Below are 20,927 nucleotides of genomic sequence, written 5' to 3'. Positions count from 1 at the left end.
TCGTGTTTCTCTCCCAGCTACTCATGTTTGCATGTTGGTTGGTGGGAGGAGCACGAGCTCAGAGTCACACATGCGCATTGGTCGCCTTGTATCGCACATTACTGGCGCTACATAGACGATATTTGTATCATCTGGAAGGGCACTCAAGACCAAGCCCTCTCATTTGTATCAGACTGTAACAACAATAGCCTGAACCTGAAATTTACTGCTAACCTTAGCAGTACTGAAGCTGAATTTTTGGATGTACAACTGTTCATCAGGGACAATACCCTCATGTCCAGATTACATCGAAAAAGTACGGCGGGAAACTCTATCCTGCACGCACATAGCTCTCATCCTGCCCATACCATCCGCAGTATCCCGTTTGGCGAATTCATCCGCATTCGCAGAGTCTGCAGTGACCCTGATTCGACTGCTACTTGCCTTGAGGAATCTAAACAACGTTTTCTGCAAAGGGGTTACTCAAGGGCTATACTTGATCAAGCTTTGGCTAAAGCTTCATCACTCGATAGGGCCACTTTACTCAAGCCCAGAGAGCATTGTGCCACTGGCACTAATGATAATCAGGATGATTCCCAACGTACTGTCAGGCTTATAACTACATTCAGCACACATGAGCGTAAGATCAGACGCATCATAGGTACTGAATGGCCTATAATTTTGACTGACCCAGTCTTAGGTCCACTATTGAATGATACTCCTACCATTACCTTCCGACGTGCACCATCCATGCGCGATGCGCTCGATAGAATTGCACCTCAAAACCCAACAAAACCACCAGAATGGGCTTTTTCAAATGTACCTCCTGCCGTGCTTGCAATTTTGCAACCAACGCCACCCATTATGTGACTGCTTTCAGTGACACTCCTATTCCCATCAAGGAACACCTCACTTGCAGATCAGAGTTCGTGGTCTACAAACTGAAGTGCACATGCAACCTAGAATACATTGGCAGCACTAAACTGCCAGTGCATCAGAGAATATTGCAGCACATAAGGGCCATTGTAAATAGTGACAGCAACTATCCAGTTGCTCGACACTTTGGGGTGGTCCACAACAAGAAGCTTAAAGATCTCCAATACACGGTTCTCTGTTCAGTGCCTCCACCCAGCCGGGGAGGTGACCGTGAAAAAATGCTCAGGCAGCGTGAAACCCAACTGATTTTGTCCCTCGACACCAAAGCCCCTAATGGTCTTAACTTGACTGAAGATTTGAAAAGCTTCCTGTAATGCTTCCTTCTTCTCTACAGTTCGGTGGTCTGGTCATAGTAGATCTATTTCATGCTCTAGCCTTTTCCTCTCTCTCGCTCAGTTCAGGCTTTTTTGTTTGACTGTTGGCCTATTTGCCAAATGTAAAGCATGGCATAACCTTTGAATCATGACTCTTGTTATATTTTTAACTTTAATAGGATTTGTTGCCATGTTTTCTACTATTTTTGCCTGTGCTGCCGCTATCTTATTGTTTTTCTGTTCCGTTATCTTCCCTCACCTCTCACTTTTTATTTTTCACATCTGTGGTTGGGCTCTTAAATCTCTTTTTACTCTTTTTACTTTATTTTTTTAGCACTTTGTACCCTCCTCCTTTACCCTTATTTGAGCTCATTTGCCTCTCGCAGCTTATCATTTCACGCCACGTTCTCTTTCACTCGTATGATCGTTAACTGCTCTGTGATGACTTTCCTTTGTTCTAATTACCAGTATGTGCAGATATCTGCTTTAGGCACTATGCCGTAATTGATTTCAGCGCGTTTCTGACCCTATGGTTTGCTATTGTGGTTTCCATGTAATTTCAATTGGCACTTTGTCGTGACTTCTTCTTATTTCTTTACATGTTACTCAACCGCAACCATCCTTAATTATGCAGCGCTGTTTTACTCCTGTCTTGCTTGACACTTCCCAGACTGGTTTTCTTATCACATTGCATTGTGTTATCTTTTATATGTAATTTCCCATGTGGTACATGCTGTTTCTCATGTGTGCTTTACATGTTGGATAATGTTGACACTGTTGCTTTATTTACTTTCCTGTTTTTTTATTTTTTTGGGCGTTTTCTTTCCCCAATCAAGTCCCTCCCACTTGTTGTATATATATATCCCCACATTTATGAGTGCTTTTTGTGTGATCAAGCTCCCTAGTGGAGTGAAACGCGTTACCTTAAAATAAATGTTTTGAACCTGCTACTCACTCGAGTTGGAATTATTGCTGAGCTTCACTTGCCTGTCTGCTGTGGCGCTGCGAGGTCTGCACCCTGCTGCTGCCTGTCATCCATTGACAGGCGGGGATTTCTTCACATATATATATATATATATATATATCCACCCTTGAGACTCCAGCGGGTTAAAAAAAAAAGATTGTTGTATGCAGGTGACGTAATGCACTTTGTATCAGTTCCTATTATTTCCATTCCTGAAATTCTGGATATATATATATATATATATATATATATATATATATATATATATTATATATATATATATATATATATATATATATATATATATATATATATATATATATATATATATATCCAGAATTTCAGGAATGGAAATAATAGGAACTGATACAAAGTGCATTACGTCACCTGCATACAACAATCTTTTTTTTTTAACCCGCTGGAGTCTCAAGGGTGGATATATATATATATATATATATATATATATATATATATATATATATATATATATATATTTATTTTTGTCCGAAACGCGTCATATCTTGGAGGAAATAAAGAAACATCAAGCCTTACCTGAAAGTGGTTTGTGTCTCTCTATTCGCCACAAGGATGTTGGAGAGAAATTTGATATATATATATATATATATATATATATATATATATATATATATACATACACAGAATTTCAGCAAGGGAAACCATAGGCACTGATATAAAGTGGAGTATGTCACCTGCATACAACTATTTTTTTTTAAACCCACTGGAGTCTCCTGACTCCTGACAGAGAACAGCCAAATAACCTTGTTTATGAAGTCCAGACCCAATCCAATCCTTCCCAGGGTCTCAAAAAGGTAGCCAGATTCTACATGTTCAAACTCCTTCTTGAAATACAATAACAGGGCATTTTTTGTCCTGATAATTCCTCACTTGATATAAAAGTCCTCTAGTGTTCCCAGAGGACCACCCTGGCATCTGAGGCAACAGGGGACACATAAAAGGGATTATCATCTGGCTTAAGCAAGATTATTTCATGGTTGAATTCAGTGCATTCTTGCCTAAATGTTTGGGATCCTTAAACCCCTTACAGTCCACTACTGTGACTTTGGATTTATTTACATTTTTACAGGGAACCCTCCCTTTCCAGCTCTCATGCCATCAATATCCTCCGCCGTTTCTTCCTTAGAGATGCTGCCATCTAAAGCAGTACTCTGTTCCTTTGACAGGGAGAAAATGGATAAGCATTTACATCCAAATTTACATCTTAGCATTATCAGAAACATACAAACGAACAAAGAATGCAGTGAAGTTCCTGGTTATGTCTATTGGGTAAGTAACTAATACACATGGTTGGCTACATATTGCCAGAATGCAGAACAATGATTCTGCCTGGCAGAGCCGAGTTGCCAGAAGCCATCCTGCCTTTTTCCCATGCCCATAATATTTTCACTTCGATCGGTGCAGAGCATTTTCTGCATGAGATAGGAATAGTGCTTTGAGATTGAACTTGATCCTAGCTTATTGCTATAAAAGGGATCAAAGTGTGATCTACTGTATTTGACAGGGTTGCTCTTTAAGGAGGCCTATAATTTCATCTGGTCTTCTGTGGCATTTTTTCATTTCAAAGCTGATTCAATCAACATATACCTCTTCATCAACCCTTACCAGCCACCCGTAATGTCGGGTTAGAGACCACAGAGCATTCATTGTCAAGAATAAAGTCCACTGCAGCTTCTTTCTCACTTTGGGCAATCTTCCTTTGAAAATGTTCATGCACCAGTGCTGTGTGAGCAATGCCATGATCACTTAATCTATCTCCACATGCATTAGTGTTTGCTCATTGATGCTAACCTACAAAATATGGCACCAAAACAGGGACTGAGGCAAGAAAAAATGGAATTCAAGTACATGTGCTACACACATAAGTATAGTTCTCTCTAGAGAGGGTGCAAGAGCCTCTAAATGCCTACTAGAGCATGGTCCTCCAGAAGGTCAACTAGTAACCTTGCTGGTCACAGTTGGATTCCAGTCTCCTCCAAGCCACCTAAGCTCCGGATAGAGTTGGGAAACAAGGGAACTCGTATCCATTAGGGAATATATTGAGCCCACAGCAAATATCTTACCATGAAATGTTGTTATGCATGTCCATATCTGCCATTGATAGTCATCCAGGTGTTCAACACAGGCAGCAACTCCCTAAACAAAATAACACATTCACTCTACTTATAGCCGACAGAGGCCATCTTATCAGACCCAGACTTTGATGATTTACGAGCATAGCAAACTCTCCCCAACAATCCTTCAGCTTTGCAGCCTCTACTGGAGAGAGGCTTCCTTCAATTGAACAATGTCTGGAGATTTGGTGGACAAATAGGACATCATCCTCTTCCATTTAATGTAAGGAGTAAGCCCACTAACATTCAACGACAACATAGTGAGCGCTCTCAGGACATCGAAACAGACATAAAAGAAGCCACTGAGGGATTGTGTACGATTTTATGAGCTTTGATGTCTTCTGTATGGTACATGTAGTGCACAAAAAGTATCTCTCATTCATAGACTAACCTTTGACCAGTAATTGTAAATAGTGATGTCCAAGAATTTAAAAACCGAATTCTAGGCCACAAAAAATGGAATGGAGTGTCATCATGGCCCCATAGAACATGCAAAGGTGGAAGTCTACAGAAAGAGAAGGCAAGGGCGGTAGTAAAGTGGGAGGTGTGAGAGCATGGGAGAAGAGGGGAAACTGGGAAGTAAAAAGCACAAAGAAGCATACATACTAATGTGCAGACAATGAGGCATAGTTAACAGCAGGGTAGCCCAATACCTAGATCCAGGGCTCCACTGAAGCTGGATTTTAAAATTTTAAAATTAAACCAGTGGGCTAAACGCTAAGCCCAACATTCACAACAAAGAAACATATTAATCATAGGCAAACACCCAAGCCTAACATTCACAAGATGGTCACTTGCGAGTGCTGGCAGTTTACACTTTATTTGGTCAATTGAACCATCAATACCCACTCCTATGAGGAAGGAAGAGTAGGATTAACAGCCTTATAGTGCATATCATCAAGGCGGCTTTGAGTCATAGCTATGTAACATGAAATATTTTCCCTCTGTGGCCACTATCTTAATGCTACATGACATCTCACTCTGATGACTGTGGGAAGGGAGAAAGTGGCAGACATACAACACAACATCTATTTTGAAAGCTATGCAAGAGTCAGGGAATTGGACATTAGGGACAATAGCCTATGTCTAGAGCGGTTTTAGGATTTAGGATTTATCTCTGTTCATCAGCCCTTCTTGCAAATGATCTTTGTAAGACCAGCACCTCCTAAATGACTCCAAGCACTCTCATTCCACAAGCAGGTCATCATCAGTTTCCTAATGTCTAGCAGAGCTGTCGGGTGGTGCGACGTTGGAACTTTTTACACAATCAGCTACCTGTAATGTGACATTCACAACAGATTCTTGAGATTCCAAGAACCTGTCCATAACTTCAGATTAACAGAGTTCTTTAAACTTCGATCAACAGGAACTAAAATAGCAGCCTGTTCCTGAAGAGCACAGTGAATATCCCACTTCTAAGTAGCAGTTGTGAAACCAACGCCCAGATATTTCTTCCTTCCAATATTGGTTTCCTGAGGAAAGTCTGCAGCAATGAATATTTTGTGCTTCTTGGAGTGGAAGGGAACATTTGTCTGCTTCGTTCCCATGATTACCTGTCTGGCTTGAAGGTGACATAGAAACACAATAAGATGATGGACGAAGCGCTGCAACTTTTCAGACACTCACCCCCAGTCACTATTAAATCTGGGTTAAATCCATCATTGTTCTTTTGCTCACTTTGCCACCCCAGTTCAGACCCAGCCATATGCAAATCGGTCATGACCCTGCTCCTCATTGGGACTGTCCAGCCCGAACCCGAAACAAGCATCAGAAGACACAACATGATGGAGCATGGAGATGAGATTAGTTGCACGCCTCAACTGAACCCTGTTGGTCTTTGAAATTCCAAGGGGGGCCCAAAAGCCGGGTCCAGCCGGTCAGACATAAGGGAAACCAGGAAAGCAGCATGTCAATCTGCTCTTCATTTCCCACCACTCCTGAGAGGCCGACACTGTCCCTGGTATGCCTGGCCTGTCTTGCCCATAGCAGGCACTCGAGTTACTTCTTACACTTCTTCGCTAGTGTTGTCAAGATTTCACTAAGAGGCAAAACTGGCCTGGAAAGAGGAAATGTCTGGCCTATACTTATGCTTTTATTTCAGCTGTGCTCCTTACTATGGCCACAATAAAATATTTGATTCAAGAATTCTCATGATCAATTCCAGGGTTATTTCTGGCTTATCAGATTTCCCTTGGCCGTTCTTTGACTTTTCTAAAAGTGCCTTGTTACAGAAATGTAGCCTCAGAAGTTTTGTCAGGAACAGGAGACAGCCGTTTAGTAATCAGCAACCTTATCAGATGGGAGGCTAGGGTCAAATAATTAGGGAAGCTCCACCAAATTCGTGGTCATTCAAGCACCACAGTTAAGTCTGATGCTTGCAGAAAGGTACACTTTAAAAATGTTAATGTGCTTTAGATGTGATATTATGTTAGATACTCCTCCAGGTGGGTGGTAGCGTGGAAGTGTACCGGTGGTTTCAGAAATGTTTCATGAAATCATTGCCCCAGAGACGGTAAGTTTTATACAGTGAAGCAGACATGACTCCCAGATAGAGAGGGAGCAAGTAAAACAGTATCCCCCTCGCAGCAGAAGAGGAGTCCTGTCACAGTAGGCTGTGTTAGGACCCTCGTTTCAGTAAATAGCAGCAAATAGTGGCGGGCTAGTGGTATGCTAACTGCTTAAAGATCTCCCTCAGTCAGGGTCACAAAAGGGACAGTGCACAATCCTATTACTGTAAAGTTTATTATAACAGTGCAGAACAGTTGCAGTATCCCAAAGCAAGATGGCTGCTATCTGAGTCAGCCAGCATTAACAAATTGCCAGATCTAAAATGACTGCTAAACAGTTTTTGTGAGACGCTTCAGCGCAGTTAGCCCCAGTGAGAGTCACAGCACAAAATGTGCAGCATCAAGCAGAAGGCCATCCCAGCAGCCACAGTAGCAACAACAAATAGCCACACATATCATCCTGAAGAACAGACGAGCAGCTTTATTGACATGTTTCCGGGCTGTTATTGACAGTGGGTACACGGACTAGCCAAACAAGTTCTGAAGTCACTGCATCACCATTCCCTGTGCTCTTTTTTGTGAGCAATGGCACCAACGCTTCCAGCAATCTTAAGCATGTATGGCCAAGCCACTCCTCAGCTGTTTTCAGGGGCTGGGTAGTGATGTCATCCTGCCCAAAGTTTCATCTCTGAGAAGCCTGTGCTGTCCTCTCCCCTATCTTCGAATCAAGGATCCTATAATCACCCAGGGTGAGAGAAAGGGCGAGTGAAGAGCAAGGTCATCTCTCAGGTCAGAGGGTAGCTCTAGGGACTGTCAGCCATCTTCACTATGGCACGTATTTTGAAAAATTAAAGACCATCTTCAACTGAATTTTCACAGATGAAATGCATCTGATTTTAGCCAACTATTAAGGGATTCAAAATAAAATTGCACTGTTTTGTCAAGTGTTTTTGGCAACCCTAAGGATTACAGGCTTGCCATGAACATACTGGAATGTTTCATCATAACTCATTCAGAATCTCCCCCTTTTTTAGTAAATTTATGTGAACGTAGGTCTATAAATTGCACAGTTTGGCCAAATTAAAAAAAAATGTGTGTAGATTAAAACGTTCAATGTGAAATCGGGCTGCCTCACTGAATGTAATTTGAAGTGAGCACATCTTGCCACTTTTAACGTTCAACTGGCAACCAGTGTAATTTATTCCAACATCAAGATTTTTGTCTTCATAGGATTGTAATACCTTTCCAACTTTCTTTACCCCCACCTTTGGCAATATTAGCATAGTTACTACTTTGTCCTCCATTTCACATATCTCTTCAAATTCGAAGGATTATTAAGTATAACTGGCATAACCTTCCTTGTATCCATGAGACTGTAACATGGAGGTAATCAAAATCCCTCAATGTGGTTAATTTTAAGACTAAAACAACTGTCAAAGAAGTATAACACGTGTTAATCAGTCTGACAAAATTGCTATCCTTACCATTAGTACAGTCTTTGAAGAATCTCCAGGATAGCCAATGCTGAAGATGACCAGTGATGCTAAAGAGCAAAAAAAGGCGAGCGTAGCAAGATTTCTGACATCCAGAAAAGATTCCACCAGTGGTATTGTTCCCATAGTCCAATCACAGCACAGGGCAGAGGGATTTAGGATAAGCCATGCATTAACAGGAAGGAGGTAGTTGAAGGTCAGCTGTCTCGCAGGAGTTGGACTGACAGCAGCTGGATTGTCAAATCTAAACAGTAAACAAATGGTTAGCACAAAACACTGTTTGATGTCAATTAGCAGTATAGCACAAAATAAGACATTTCATACACACATGTAATGTTCAACTCATTAAATAATGTTTTATTCAGTAATTGGAAAATCATCAAAGCAGACAACTAAAAACATCACGAATTAAACTATGGATTTAAAACAATAAAATATGTTTAAAAAATACAAACATTGTAATATATATATTACTTTAATTCAAACCAAAACTTTAAATTTGTCCTGGTCTATGATAAAAAATATACGTAAAAGCTTCTTAGCACATATAAAAGCTCCTGAAAAATGTAGCCTAATGTAAGAGATACACACAATGTAATGTGTTTTGCTTAACTCAGACCAAAACCTTAAAAAAGTTAGTTTTATACATAAAAGTACACTTGAATAGATCCCCTCGAATGCCAAAAACTTGATCCACATCCCATCCCATCTAGGGTACTAAATCACAGCTTAAAGGGTCAGCCTCCCACAGACAAAATAGGTTCACACTTGCGCCAAACTGCAGCCAAATAACGGCTGACAGTGAACACAACTGGTGCGGAAGTGTCTCTCATCAGAATCCTGAAAGCTATAGAATGGATTTTGGTTCTGAGGTTTTAACAGATGGGGCGTATCCACTTTAGCCTCAGATGTAAAAATGTAGGTCAAAAAATAAATAAAAAATGCTCTGCAGTCACAGGTGTCGACCCACAGGCAGGGCTAACATTAGATCCCGTCTCCCTCTTCCACCTGCAGGTAAACACTTTTAGGGTCAAACAGCCAAAATGAAAACGCACATACAAGCTCTCGGTGAGTGCAGGAATAAGGCAGGGCTAACATTAGATCCCGTCTCCCTCTTCCACCTGCAGGTAAACACTTTTAGGGTCAAACAGCCAAAATGAAAACGCACATACAAGCTCTTGGTGAATGCAGGAATAATTATATCAAGATAGAGTTCAAGAGGAGTGCCCTTGCATTCAAGGAAGTTCTTAGCTAACTTCACGTTAGTTTCTCGCAAAATACAATTTTCACGGACAAAATCCCAATAGCGTTCTTTTATATTTCTAGTATCAGACTTACAAATGCTCTTCGCATTATACCAAAAATGTTCAGCGCCAAGCTTCAAAAGCCAGCTGCTTTTGTTCAACTCACATGCATAAGGGCTGATTCATTTCTGGGGATCAATCCAAGATTATCAAGTATTTTAACATAATGTTCTATCCAGGATCACTGGTCTGCAGGGCTAGCTACTTCTAAAGCCCATGCAATTGGTGTTGAATATACAAGTTAAAGTTCAAATGTTTATTGTTTCAGTTAATTAAAACCATAACACTATAAATTCTAAAAACAGAAAAGGGGAGTAAAAAGATTTTTGGGGTAAATTATTTAAGATCTTAAAAACATTTTGTTAGCAGTTATTAATATTCAAATATATGTAAAAATGCCCATTAAACAATTAGTTGATCAATTAACAGTATTGAAAATGTTTACAAAAATACATGATTAACAGTTGGTAGACCAGAAGCGTTAGTTGGTCTTTCTTTTACCTACCCTTGCTGCCTGACTGGAAGGCTCTTCATCTTGTGGCACAGCGGCCGGGCTTGGCTCCTCCAGAATCACCACTGCAACCGACCGGCCGGGCTTGGCTCCGCCAGCCGGACTACATCCCCCAGCATCCCTAGGGGGGCAGTGACGACGCCAGCAAACAGCGCGCCAGGAGGCGCATAAAGCACCGGCAGGGGCCGAGTTCCCCGTCTTTCTTTTACCTACCCTTGCTGCCTGACTGGAAGGCTCTTCATCTTGTGGCACAGTGGCCGGGCTTGGCTCCGCCAGAATCACCACTGCAACCGACCGGCCGGGCTTGGCTCCGCCGAACGGACTACATCCCCCAGCATCCCTAGGGGGGCAGCGACGACGCCAGCAAACAGCGCGCCAGGAGGCGCATAAAGCACCGGCAGGGGCCGAGTTCCCCGTCTTTCTTTTACCTACCCTTGCTGCCCGACTGGAAGGCTCTTCATCTCTTGGCACAGCGGCCGGGCTTGGCTCCGCCAGAATCACCACTGCAACCGACCGGCCGGGCTTGGCTCCGCCGGACGGACTACATCCCCCAGCATCCCTAGGGGGGCAGCGACGACGCCAGCAAACAGCGCGCCAGGAGGCGCATAAAGCACCGGCAGGGGCCGAGTTCCCCGTCTTTCTTTTACCTACCCTTGCTGCCTGACTGGAAGGCTCTTCATCTTGTGGCACAGCGGCCGGGCTTGGCTCCGCCAGAATCACCACTGCAAACGACCGGCCGGGCTTGGCTCCGCCGGCCGGATTACATCCCCCAGCATCCCTAGGGGGGGGCAGCAACAACGCCAGCAAACAGTGCGCCAGGAGGCGCATAAAGCACCGGCAGGTCCCTCGTCCCGCGAGGACGCGCCGGACGAAGCCCGGACAAAGGGCTGACAGTCTAAGACAGTCCAAGACTGGCCACGACTGGATTGGCCAGTAACTCTGCTGGAACATTATTGTGAGTTGAGCTTGAAAAATCATTTTGCTGCTGTAGATTAAGCAATTACTAATTTCGCAATAAGATCTGTAAATACACGATTTGCTTGTTCTATTGCCACCCATTGAGAATAATTAGGAGAGGACTAGTAGCGGTTTTTACTCGCTATGTCTAAAGTAAAGACCCCCCTAGTATCAAACACTATGGATAACTACCTGGTTCAGGTGGTCACCAAAATTAATAATGACAGAAGGTCCTCTCTGGGCCTGAGTACATCCCCATCCGCCACCCCCACCGTGGTGGGAGACATCCTTGTTAATACACTTGAGCCAGACATTAGCCACGATCCCGCGTTACATGACCAGCCTGTTAACGACACACTAACCCAACTTATTGAGGCAATAGCCGAGAATGACACGGAGATTACACTTGAAGAGGAAATAGTACAAATTGAGGATGAGCCCCTGGTACCTGTACCTGCGCCAAGAGCGTCTAGAGGGGGGGACAAGGGTCACTCAAAGCGAGGCGGGCTGCGCTCAAGTAAAAAGAAACCAAATACCCCGCCCACTAAGATTGATGCAGTAGATGGTCGGGGGTCAAACGGGGGAAAATCACACCTAGACGAAGACCTCCTCAAGAGAATAGTAAACTTGTTGGATACCAAGTTAAAAGCCATCACACAACCATTGCTTGTTAAGATCGACCAACTAACTGAGGAGGTCCATAGATTAGGGGGACTATTAAAAAAGACCCTAGATGAAGTAGGAGACATCCCAACTCAAGTAGTATCTAGGTTAGAGCCTAAAATAGCTCCTACAGATCATTTGCCAGGGGGAGGAGAGAGCGTAACTTCCCTGCCACCTGGGAAAACTTTACAGGCAGAAGGGGGTCAGAACTGAGCTGAGGGGGGCTCTTTGTCATCAAGGGATAAGCACTCCACATATTGTACAGAGAAAGGCCCTGTAAAACTTATTGTCGAGGCTTCCCCCCTGGTATTGGTGTTGGCTAATGTCCCCCACTTGAAACCTGGCCAGATAGAATCCGCACCTTCGCTTATAAGTAAGGCGTTGCACTGGCTAACTCAAAATATGGCGTTCTCACCTGGGGGTAAGCAACAGTTGGCAGAGGAGATAGTTAAGTCAAGAAGGGTTGAATGGATTGGAAGCAGTAACAAAAAATTTAGGGGCGATTGTGTGGTGCTGCACTTTTTAGGCCCAGATGTCCTTCCGAACATTCTGTCCAATATATACCCTCCCCAACGCAGAACGGCTGAGATTATCCCATTAACACTGGATTTTTTCAATACCAGGCGAGGAAACATCTCAAATCCCACTATATTAAGAACAAAATGGAACACTGTGGCCAACAAGGGGAATAGGAGTTTTCCGTCTAGTAGCTGGGGTGTGTCTCTTGAAAATAGGTTTTGGGCACTTTCAAATCTAAACGATTGTGACTGACTTCATGGGCCTGAAGCTTCTAAACATCTAAATACTACCACGCTCAATAACAAAAGATCTAGTAGAGACAAGAGAAGGTCAGTTAATGTAGTTTGGCCTGATAGCAGGGAAGAAGACCACATAATAGAGGGTGGGATTGTGAACACATTGGTGGAACATCGAGGTGGGATTACCACGGCCGACCTTGACAATCCTAGTGACATTAGAACTCTTAGTCCACTACTAAATAGAGGAGTAGAGTCCTCTAGTAGTGATCTAATGCCATCCTTGGATCTAAACACCCTAGATTTAAATAAGGGAAGATTAACCTTCCTTTCATGGAATCTTGCGGGAATAGCAAACAAACTGGCTTCCCCAGAATGGTGTGTGTTCATAGATCAGTATGACATAATTTTGTTCCAGGAAACCTGGGCATTATGCCCGGTTTTCCGGCATGAATAATGAAACTTTTTCGTCCCAGCACAAAAGAACCCGAAAGGGCGGCCATCAGGAGGATTGTTAATCTGGGTCAGACAATCCCTGCATAGTAAGATCCAGAAAAGAATCCTAAAATCCAATGACATACTATCCATTACGATCACTTGGGCAAATGGCCAAGGGACAGTCATTTTTAACCCCATGGCTGCTAAGGCAATTCCCCTCCTGTGCTGGAGATTGCTCTATTTCATTGTTTTATGACGAGCTGGGCTCGTCATCAGTGTACGAGGAGGCTACACCATGACGAGCCCAGCTCGTCATGAGTGTGGAAGGGGTTAACATATATGCCAGGGGAGCTACAGGGAGGAAGATATCCGAGGTGATAACAGCCCTAGATAATGAACTTGAACAGCTTTCACTGAATCTATCCATTATGGTGGGAGGCGACCTCAATACCACCTACGAGCCCCTGGGTCAGGAGGATTGCACTCTGTCGATAGAGGAAGATAGTAAATGGGGAGTGCCCCAACTAGACTTGCCATTGGTCAGGAGATGGACGGATGTGGCAATCCAAGTTAAGAGTATGTGCCTAGCGAGGGGGCTCAGAGCGGCAAATGGGCGTACCCCATCGGACCAACAGGGGAGCTACACATTTGATAATGGAAGGGCGAAGAGCCGAATAGATTATTTCTTTGTGGACGTTAGGGACTGGCATAGGCTCCTAGACATGAGCATCATACCACGATTGGAAAGTGACCATAACCCACTTTGTATGGCCCTTCAATGTATCAAGGAGCCATCAAATCCATGCCAGGAGAGGGATGCAGTGACCCTGGATATAGTTTCTTCTAACAACCAGCGGCACGTAAGGTGGGTCAAATTGGTAGAAAGGCAAAAGACTTTAGATGACCTTAAACAAGTAGTAGTCACTGAGATGGCCACCATAAAACAACATTCCACCAAACCTAACTTTATTAAATTCATGGAAGTAGCTCATAATGAGTTATTTTCCAAACTGCAAGGATTCTTTTTAAAATCTGTAAGTAAAAGTAAGGCGGCTAAGCCACCTCCCAGACTGGGGTGGTATGACCAATCCTGCAGAAGTGCCCGTCAGAAACTCATCTTGGAACTTAGGAATAGAAATCCAGCAGGGGTGAGGATAGCCAGGGATGTCTATAGAAAGGCCCAAATTAAAGCAAAAAAGGAAATGGGACGAAAACCATTGGCTTGACTTAAAGCTTGCATGTGCGGCCAAGAACCAAAAAGAATTCTGGGCAATTGTTAAATTGGGATAGAGGGTGGGTAGCAGAGCGCCCCCAAAACAATGTTGCAAAGAATTCATGAGTAGATTTTTTTAAGCCACAGTATGCATGTAATCAAGATCTCTGCCAGTGTGAACAGCCCCCTATGGTTTTCTTCAAAGGGGAAGTGTTCACCCTAGGTGATGTGAACAATGCACTAGATGGGGTGACAGGTGGCAGAGCGCCAGGTATGGACGGAATCCCAGCCAATGTATTTTTAAGTGACCGGGACTCATGGTGCCAATACTTCATGTGGCTAGCCAACTCTCTCGCCCAGGGTGCCCCAATCCCAAAGTCCTGGAGGGGAGCGGAAATTATTCCAGTTTTAAAAAAAGGGGACAAGGCACTACCGAGTAATTACAGACCGATCAGTCTAATTGATTCTGCACAAAAGCTGATGGGGCGCTTAGTGCAAAATAAACTACAAGATTGGATAACCGAGAAGGAAATCTTATCTCCCTTTCAGGCAGGGTTTCGCCCACTAACAAGCTCCATTGATCAGGTCTTTTATTTTTTAGCTTTATACTGGATAAACGTGACCTTGTGTTTGTTGACCTGAAGTCAGCATTTGACTTAGTTCCACGGCAAAAATTGTGGAGCGTCCTTGCAGATGTAGGCATCAGTCCTGAACTACTTACATTGTTAGTTCGTATGCATGAATATAACTTTGCCAGGATTAGATGGGGGGCCCAGGGCGAAGTAACTGATCCATTCCCTGTAGAGTGTGGGGTTAGACAGGGATGTGTCCTGGCCCCTACTTTATTTTCAATATATATAAATGGCATAGTAGACTACTTAATGAAATCCCCTACAGATGCCCCAATATTAGACGGGGTTCGTGTCCCAGTACTTATGTTTGCTGACGACACGTTGCTGGTCTCGCGAACCCCTAGTGGCCTCCAAAAGGCAAGAAATTTTTTTGGGGAATTCTGCCAGGATCGGGGCTTAGAGCTAAATACGTCAAAGATAAAGTTTATGTGCATGAATCCATCTAAAGCATTCAAGGGCGTAATTACCTATAATGGGACTGCTCTGGAGCAAGTTGATGCTTTTACATATCTAGGCATTTCCATGCAGAACAACATGAAATGGAAGACCCACATAGACACTGCAGTTTTGAAGTTCCATCAATTAGCAAGTGCTGTAGCACTCAAACACATAAACTCATTAACTAAACCTATATCTCGAGCCCTTGAGATTTATAGTATGAAGGTGCTAAGTGCTTGTTTATATTGCTCAGAATTGTGGGGCTTAGCTAACCTAAAGGATTTGACCTTGGCTGAGAATAAGTTCCTACGACGCCTGGTTGGTGCCCCACAGAGCACTCCAATCGTTCCTTTAATGTTTGAATTGGGAAGGAAAAAGATTGAGGACCTGGCTCGGCTGCGCCCATTACTATTCTGGAGGCGGATTATGACGACGCCTGAGCTAGGCCACTATGCTTCTGCACTTATGGACATTATTAAGTGTGACCGTTTCCACACTATTGAATGGTGCAAAGAAATTTGGAGGCTGTTGGCAAAGCTTCATCTTGATCACCTCTGGACCAACACAGATATAACTGCCTTTCCTCCCAAGGAGACCCTTAAAAAAATGTATTGGGATATGATTTGGGAATCTATCTTGTGTTCCAATCCAAATTCAAAGCTAACCTGCAGATTCCTAGAGATTAAATCAATCCCGTCTTGTGAAGCATATTGGGACTTGATTACAAAAGTTATGGACAGGAAATTATATCTACAATTTAGAATTGGCACTTTGCCTCTTAATGTCTTCACTCAAAAGTGGTTAACGAATAAGTCCAACAAATGCCACCATTGTAAAGTCCTAATAGAAGATGTTCCGCACTTTTTGTTTGCCTGCCCCCTTTATGTTCGCCCAAGAAAAAGGTGGATAAAACCAGCGTGTCAGAATTTGGGGACACATAGGTGTCTTGTGGCGCTTAGAATATTGGAATCTGACAGTTCCCCCCACCTAGCAATTGCAGTAGTAAAATTCTTAGGGTGGGCATGGATTATACGAACTCGCACTTTAGCAAGCAGTGACCTAGAAATGTAATGTGATCTTCATGTTTCCCAGATCAATTAATTAAGATGTATGGATGTAAAAAGTTTTTAATTACGTATCTTTTTTAAATTGCTTAATATGAAGCGACAGCCTAATTAGTTTAATGTGTTTTTTATTATATGATTGTATTTTTAGCTTAGTATTTATTGCTGTATAGATAGGGTGTTCAATGCTTTTATGACAAGCTGTCGAAATAAAGCTTTTTGAATTGAATTGTTAGTTGGCCTATTATCCGCTATACTAAAGAGAATACTTTTCAAGTGTTCTTGACATGCTTTCCAATGTTTTCAGTATACAGTGTTCACTCTCAAAAACTAATTTGTTCAGTATTACCGGGCAATAGCTCGAGATTCAATTTGTAGGGCTTGCTCATGTACGATAAGGAACTTTATTAGTTGACAGTTCAGTAAGGTGTCAGTTGGGCCCAAGCCAGCTATGATGGCAGATCTGCACGTCCTTATTCTTCTGATATTCAAAGCGTTTTTTAATAAAGTGACTCGTGCATTTAACAACTTAGGACATGTGCAGACTAGATGAATAAAATCCTCTTTACTGCTTCCGCATAATCTACATTCTTTCGGCCCTTTATAGACCCACGATGGCTGATCCGCGATGGATGGCAATTTGCCTAAGCACAGGGCCATTAGTTGTAACTTTCGATAGGCCGAGAATGTGATCTCTAAATATGGCGCTGGGTGAGTGTCTTATAGTTGGTGATTACCATCCAGGCATTTTTTCCCCTACAGAGGATGTTTTTGTCTACTAGCAAAGAGTGAAATTTTGCTGATTTGATGTTGAATACACAACATCCGACCAGTATAACATTTTGTCCTGATGTAGTTTGCATCACAAATTGTTGGGTACCAGGTCTGAACCAAGTGACCTTTTTATCCCAGTTCTCCACCATGGATTCTTCATTAGTATTCACTCCCTCCCTTGATACAGGCTGGTAGGTAAGCTAAAAATATTGCAATGTACTGGTAATGCAGCAAACAATCAGAAGTCAAATAAAAACGTTATGCCGATAGTTGGATCCACTTGAGGGTGTGCCATCGACTTAAACTCCATACCTCAGAGCCCAGAAAATATATGGCCTTCTGTACAGCTTATCAACTAAAACATTTGTGAGAAGAGCAGCAATAGCTCTAGTGCAGCGGTACGATTATATAGCTTGAATGCATTAGGGGAGAGCTTGAAATCTCTTATAAGGTGGTGTTTATATTTTCCAATGTTCTGCTTATAGGCAAGCCCCTCTGTCTGCGCCCATTCACGCACCGACCGCGCACAGCGCCAGCCAGGCTGACGGTCCACTCCAGCGAACCCTTTAGACCACCAAATGGCAATGAGAGCAATTGCTACTTCTCAGTAAGTGGTCATTCATTATAGTCTGTTTTTGGGGGATGTCAATGGAGAGAGCATATTACCTGACCAGTTCAAATCACCTGCTCCTCTGAAATGTGGCCTGCTGAATGCAAGGTCCTCCTCTGTCAAACACTCAAACGAGATTAATCTGATGCTAGTGAGGGAAAACCTAGATATACTGTTCATTATAGAAACCTGGACCACCCCAGCTTCTGCGTTTGTCCTTGGCTTGGCATGGCCCTTGGGATACAATATCCTTCATAAACAGTGTCCCACAAAAACAGGGGGTGGGGGTAGGAATAATTTGAGGAAAGATGGAACTTTGTATCCCTAACCCTTGAAGAACGTTTATGCTCTAACTTATTGAGTTTCTCCTTGAAGTCTGATAAAGGCTGCTTATTGTCAGGAATCTTATGTTAACACCCCCTGGTCTCTCAGTGTCATGCTTACAACCCCTAATTGAGTTAATCTCAAATGTGGCCTTGGCCCATTCTAATTTGTTTCATTTTAGTGGACCTCAATATGTGGGCAGAAGAGGTGCCCCCTTCCACCTCATATAAAGAATTCCGTAGCTCTTGCAATATTCTAGGGTTACAACATATGGTAACTGTATCTACCCATTCTAGCGGACAGTTTAGACATTATCTTTCCCCCAGATGAGCTGGTTTCTATTTTGAATACTCTCCCTCTATGCTGGACAGATCACACTTTAATAAACTTCCACCTTCATGAAAAAGAACTCAACATTGCTATAAAGGTGGAAATCCCCCTATTAATGGGTAGGGCATGGCATAAACTTGGTCCGGCCCTCCGCAATGGGCTATCTAACTTGAATATTTATTTTGATCAAGATAAGTTAGTGGAAGAAAACTATAAAATTATGGAGGAAAACTATAAAATCATGGAGGAAAAAATCCTAGAACTCCTTGACAATAATATTCTGCTGCAACCCACGAAAAAGCGTAGTCATCCCTCTGTGCCCTCTTATAACTCCTCCTTAAAAAAACTAAAAGCAGCCTGTAAACAGCCCTGAGACAAAATGGCATAGGTTTCAAAAGAAGGAGTATGAAATACATGTTAAAAACCTCCCTGCGGGGGGCGTGGCCAGGCGCCGGTGAAGATGGCTGCCTAACTCAGGAGCTCCGCGGAGCCGAGCCCTCACCTTCTAAAATCCAGACATAATCCGAGTTTCACCACACTCCTCAAACTGCTGCAGCCCGGGCGGTCCAGAACGTGCGCGGCCCAGACAACTGGCGGCTTGCTGACACGGCTGGGTGCGGAGAGACGGCGCCGGGAAGGAAGTGGCGCCCGCGGCCTGGAGTGGACCCATTATAGCCAGCAACCATTGGGGCATTTTAAGCCCCCTCATCCCCTGGACAGTAAGAGGGGGGGGGCTTCAGGTCTGAGAGTGGGCATAGCGCTGGCCACACATCACAGCACATATAGCCACTCTGGACACGTGTGGCCTGTGTTGCAGCACGAACTTGGGGATATTTGCAGCAGGCAGACGTTGTGGGAGCCAAACTCTGATCAGAGGTCGGTCGGGGAGGATGGCTGTCAGTCGACCACGCGACTATCCAGGGACAACGGCACGTGGAATGGCGCGGTAGGCATACACTGAGCGACCAGTCAACTGTGGTTCAGCGAAGGGAGCCCGATATTGTAGGCAGCCACCTGGGGCCCAAACTGGTGGTGTAGGCCCACCTTCAGCGACCAAGCGAACAAATCATAGTGTCTGGTAGGAATGTGAGACCCCTGGATTGCACCACATACGTGACGGTGATACTAGGGGAAACTCCCAGGCGGGCCTGTAAGCGCCACAAGACCGTTGCGGTCTGAGGACGTGTTTCGGCGCCATGAGGCCCAAGAATACGGCACCCAGGCAGTCCAACAAACTTGACAAATATGCCGTCCAGAAGGGGAATCCCCAGGCGGAGGGCGCATCTGGAGACCAATCCGCCCTGAAAGAACCATCGCTGGCCTCCAACATGGCAGCTATAGAGACACTGGGCACTAACCTGGAGACGGAAATTGACACGGTCTCCATCGAGGTTAATCTTCTCCGCGCCGACCTCAGTAAAACCTCAGACAAGGCCAGGGCAAATGAAGCAGAGATCAGGGAGCTCCAGACATCAACGAAGACACTGGAACAACACGTCAATGAACTAGTGCACCAGCATCGCCAGGTGGCACTGAGGCTTGAGGACCAGATAGGAAGGGCCCGTAGGAGCAATATCCGCATGGTAGGCATTCCGGAGGGTTCTGAGGGACCTACCAGGGACCTTTTTTTGGAAGACCTGATCCTCAACCACCTGAAGCCTAAGCGCCTGTCCAACATCTTCACCATAGAACATGCCCACCATGCACCTATTCCTAGGCCCAAACCGGGGGCGCCACCCAGGACATCCATTAACTACCGGGATAGAGATGCCATCCTACAAGCAGCCAGGCAGGTGGGGACCTACCATATGAAAACGCCACAATTCGGCTTTTCCCAGACTTCACGCATCAGGTGCAGCGAGAGAGGCGTTCCTTTGCAGGCGTGAAGGCAGCACTGCAGGACAGAGGTATTACATACATGATGTTCTTCCCTGCCAAGCTCAAGGTCCTTGCCAGGGGCAAGTAATAGTTCTTAACCACGCTGTCGGATGTGCAGGACTGGCTGGATAAGGAGTCGTCACGCGCTCCGGACCGGGTAGACGGGGGGAGATGGAGAGACAATCAGGCTGCATCGCCGGAATCGACGGCTGGAAGGTCGGACGTGGAAGGCCAGAGTCAGCGCTCCTGGAGGTCGAGATCTGCTAGTCCTCGGTGGGGGACTCTTCGAGAGGCGGTTGAGTAGTAGCAGTGATGGACCTGCTGAAACGGAACTCTACGAACTGTAACGTATTGAGGGGTCCAATGCATGGGAGTGGGACCCGCTTCCGTGGGGGGAGCCTGACGGGGGGGGGGGGGAGCTATATTATCCTGAAGGGACATGTGGCCTGCATTGGGAGGGCAGAGACTATTAGCGGTGTTCCCCCTCCTCATTGTGACTATGTGGTAAATACTGCCCCATGACGGGCTGCAACACTAACTAATTAAGGTCAGGCTGTGACTGGAATTGTATCCTTGAGGAGTGGAAGTTTGGGTGGTACGAAGCAATACTATCTAGGGTGGGCGTGAGTGGCGGTTGGAGCTGGGGCCGGCGCACGCTCCTCTTAGGACAGGCTTTTCGGGAGGAGGAGGTTT

At 44.4% G+C, this 20,927-nt stretch overlaps 1 protein-coding gene across 2 annotated transcripts in view; it reads right to left on the bottom strand.

The window, feature by feature from the left end:
• Positions 1-20,927, bottom strand: part of TMTC3 (transmembrane O-mannosyltransferase targeting cadherins 3) — a 570,313-nt gene that overhangs the window by 297,507 nt on the left and 251,879 nt on the right. For both annotated transcript variants that reach the window (XM_086918002.1, XM_086918005.1), the window contains exon 7: positions 8,335-8,587. In XM_086918002.1, coding sequence (XP_086774128.1) covers positions 8,335-8,587 — 253 coding nt within the window. The remainder of the gene's footprint in view (positions 1-8,334; positions 8,588-20,927) is intronic.

Source organism: Lissotriton vulgaris, chromosome 1_1 (genome assembly GCF_964263255.1).
Source record: "Lissotriton vulgaris chromosome 1_1, aLisVul1.2, whole genome shotgun sequence".
NCBI lineage: Eukaryota > Metazoa > Chordata > Amphibia > Caudata > Salamandridae > Lissotriton > Lissotriton vulgaris.
Note: the sequence above shows the minus strand (reverse complement) of the source record. Positions and strands in the feature narration are given on the sequence as shown.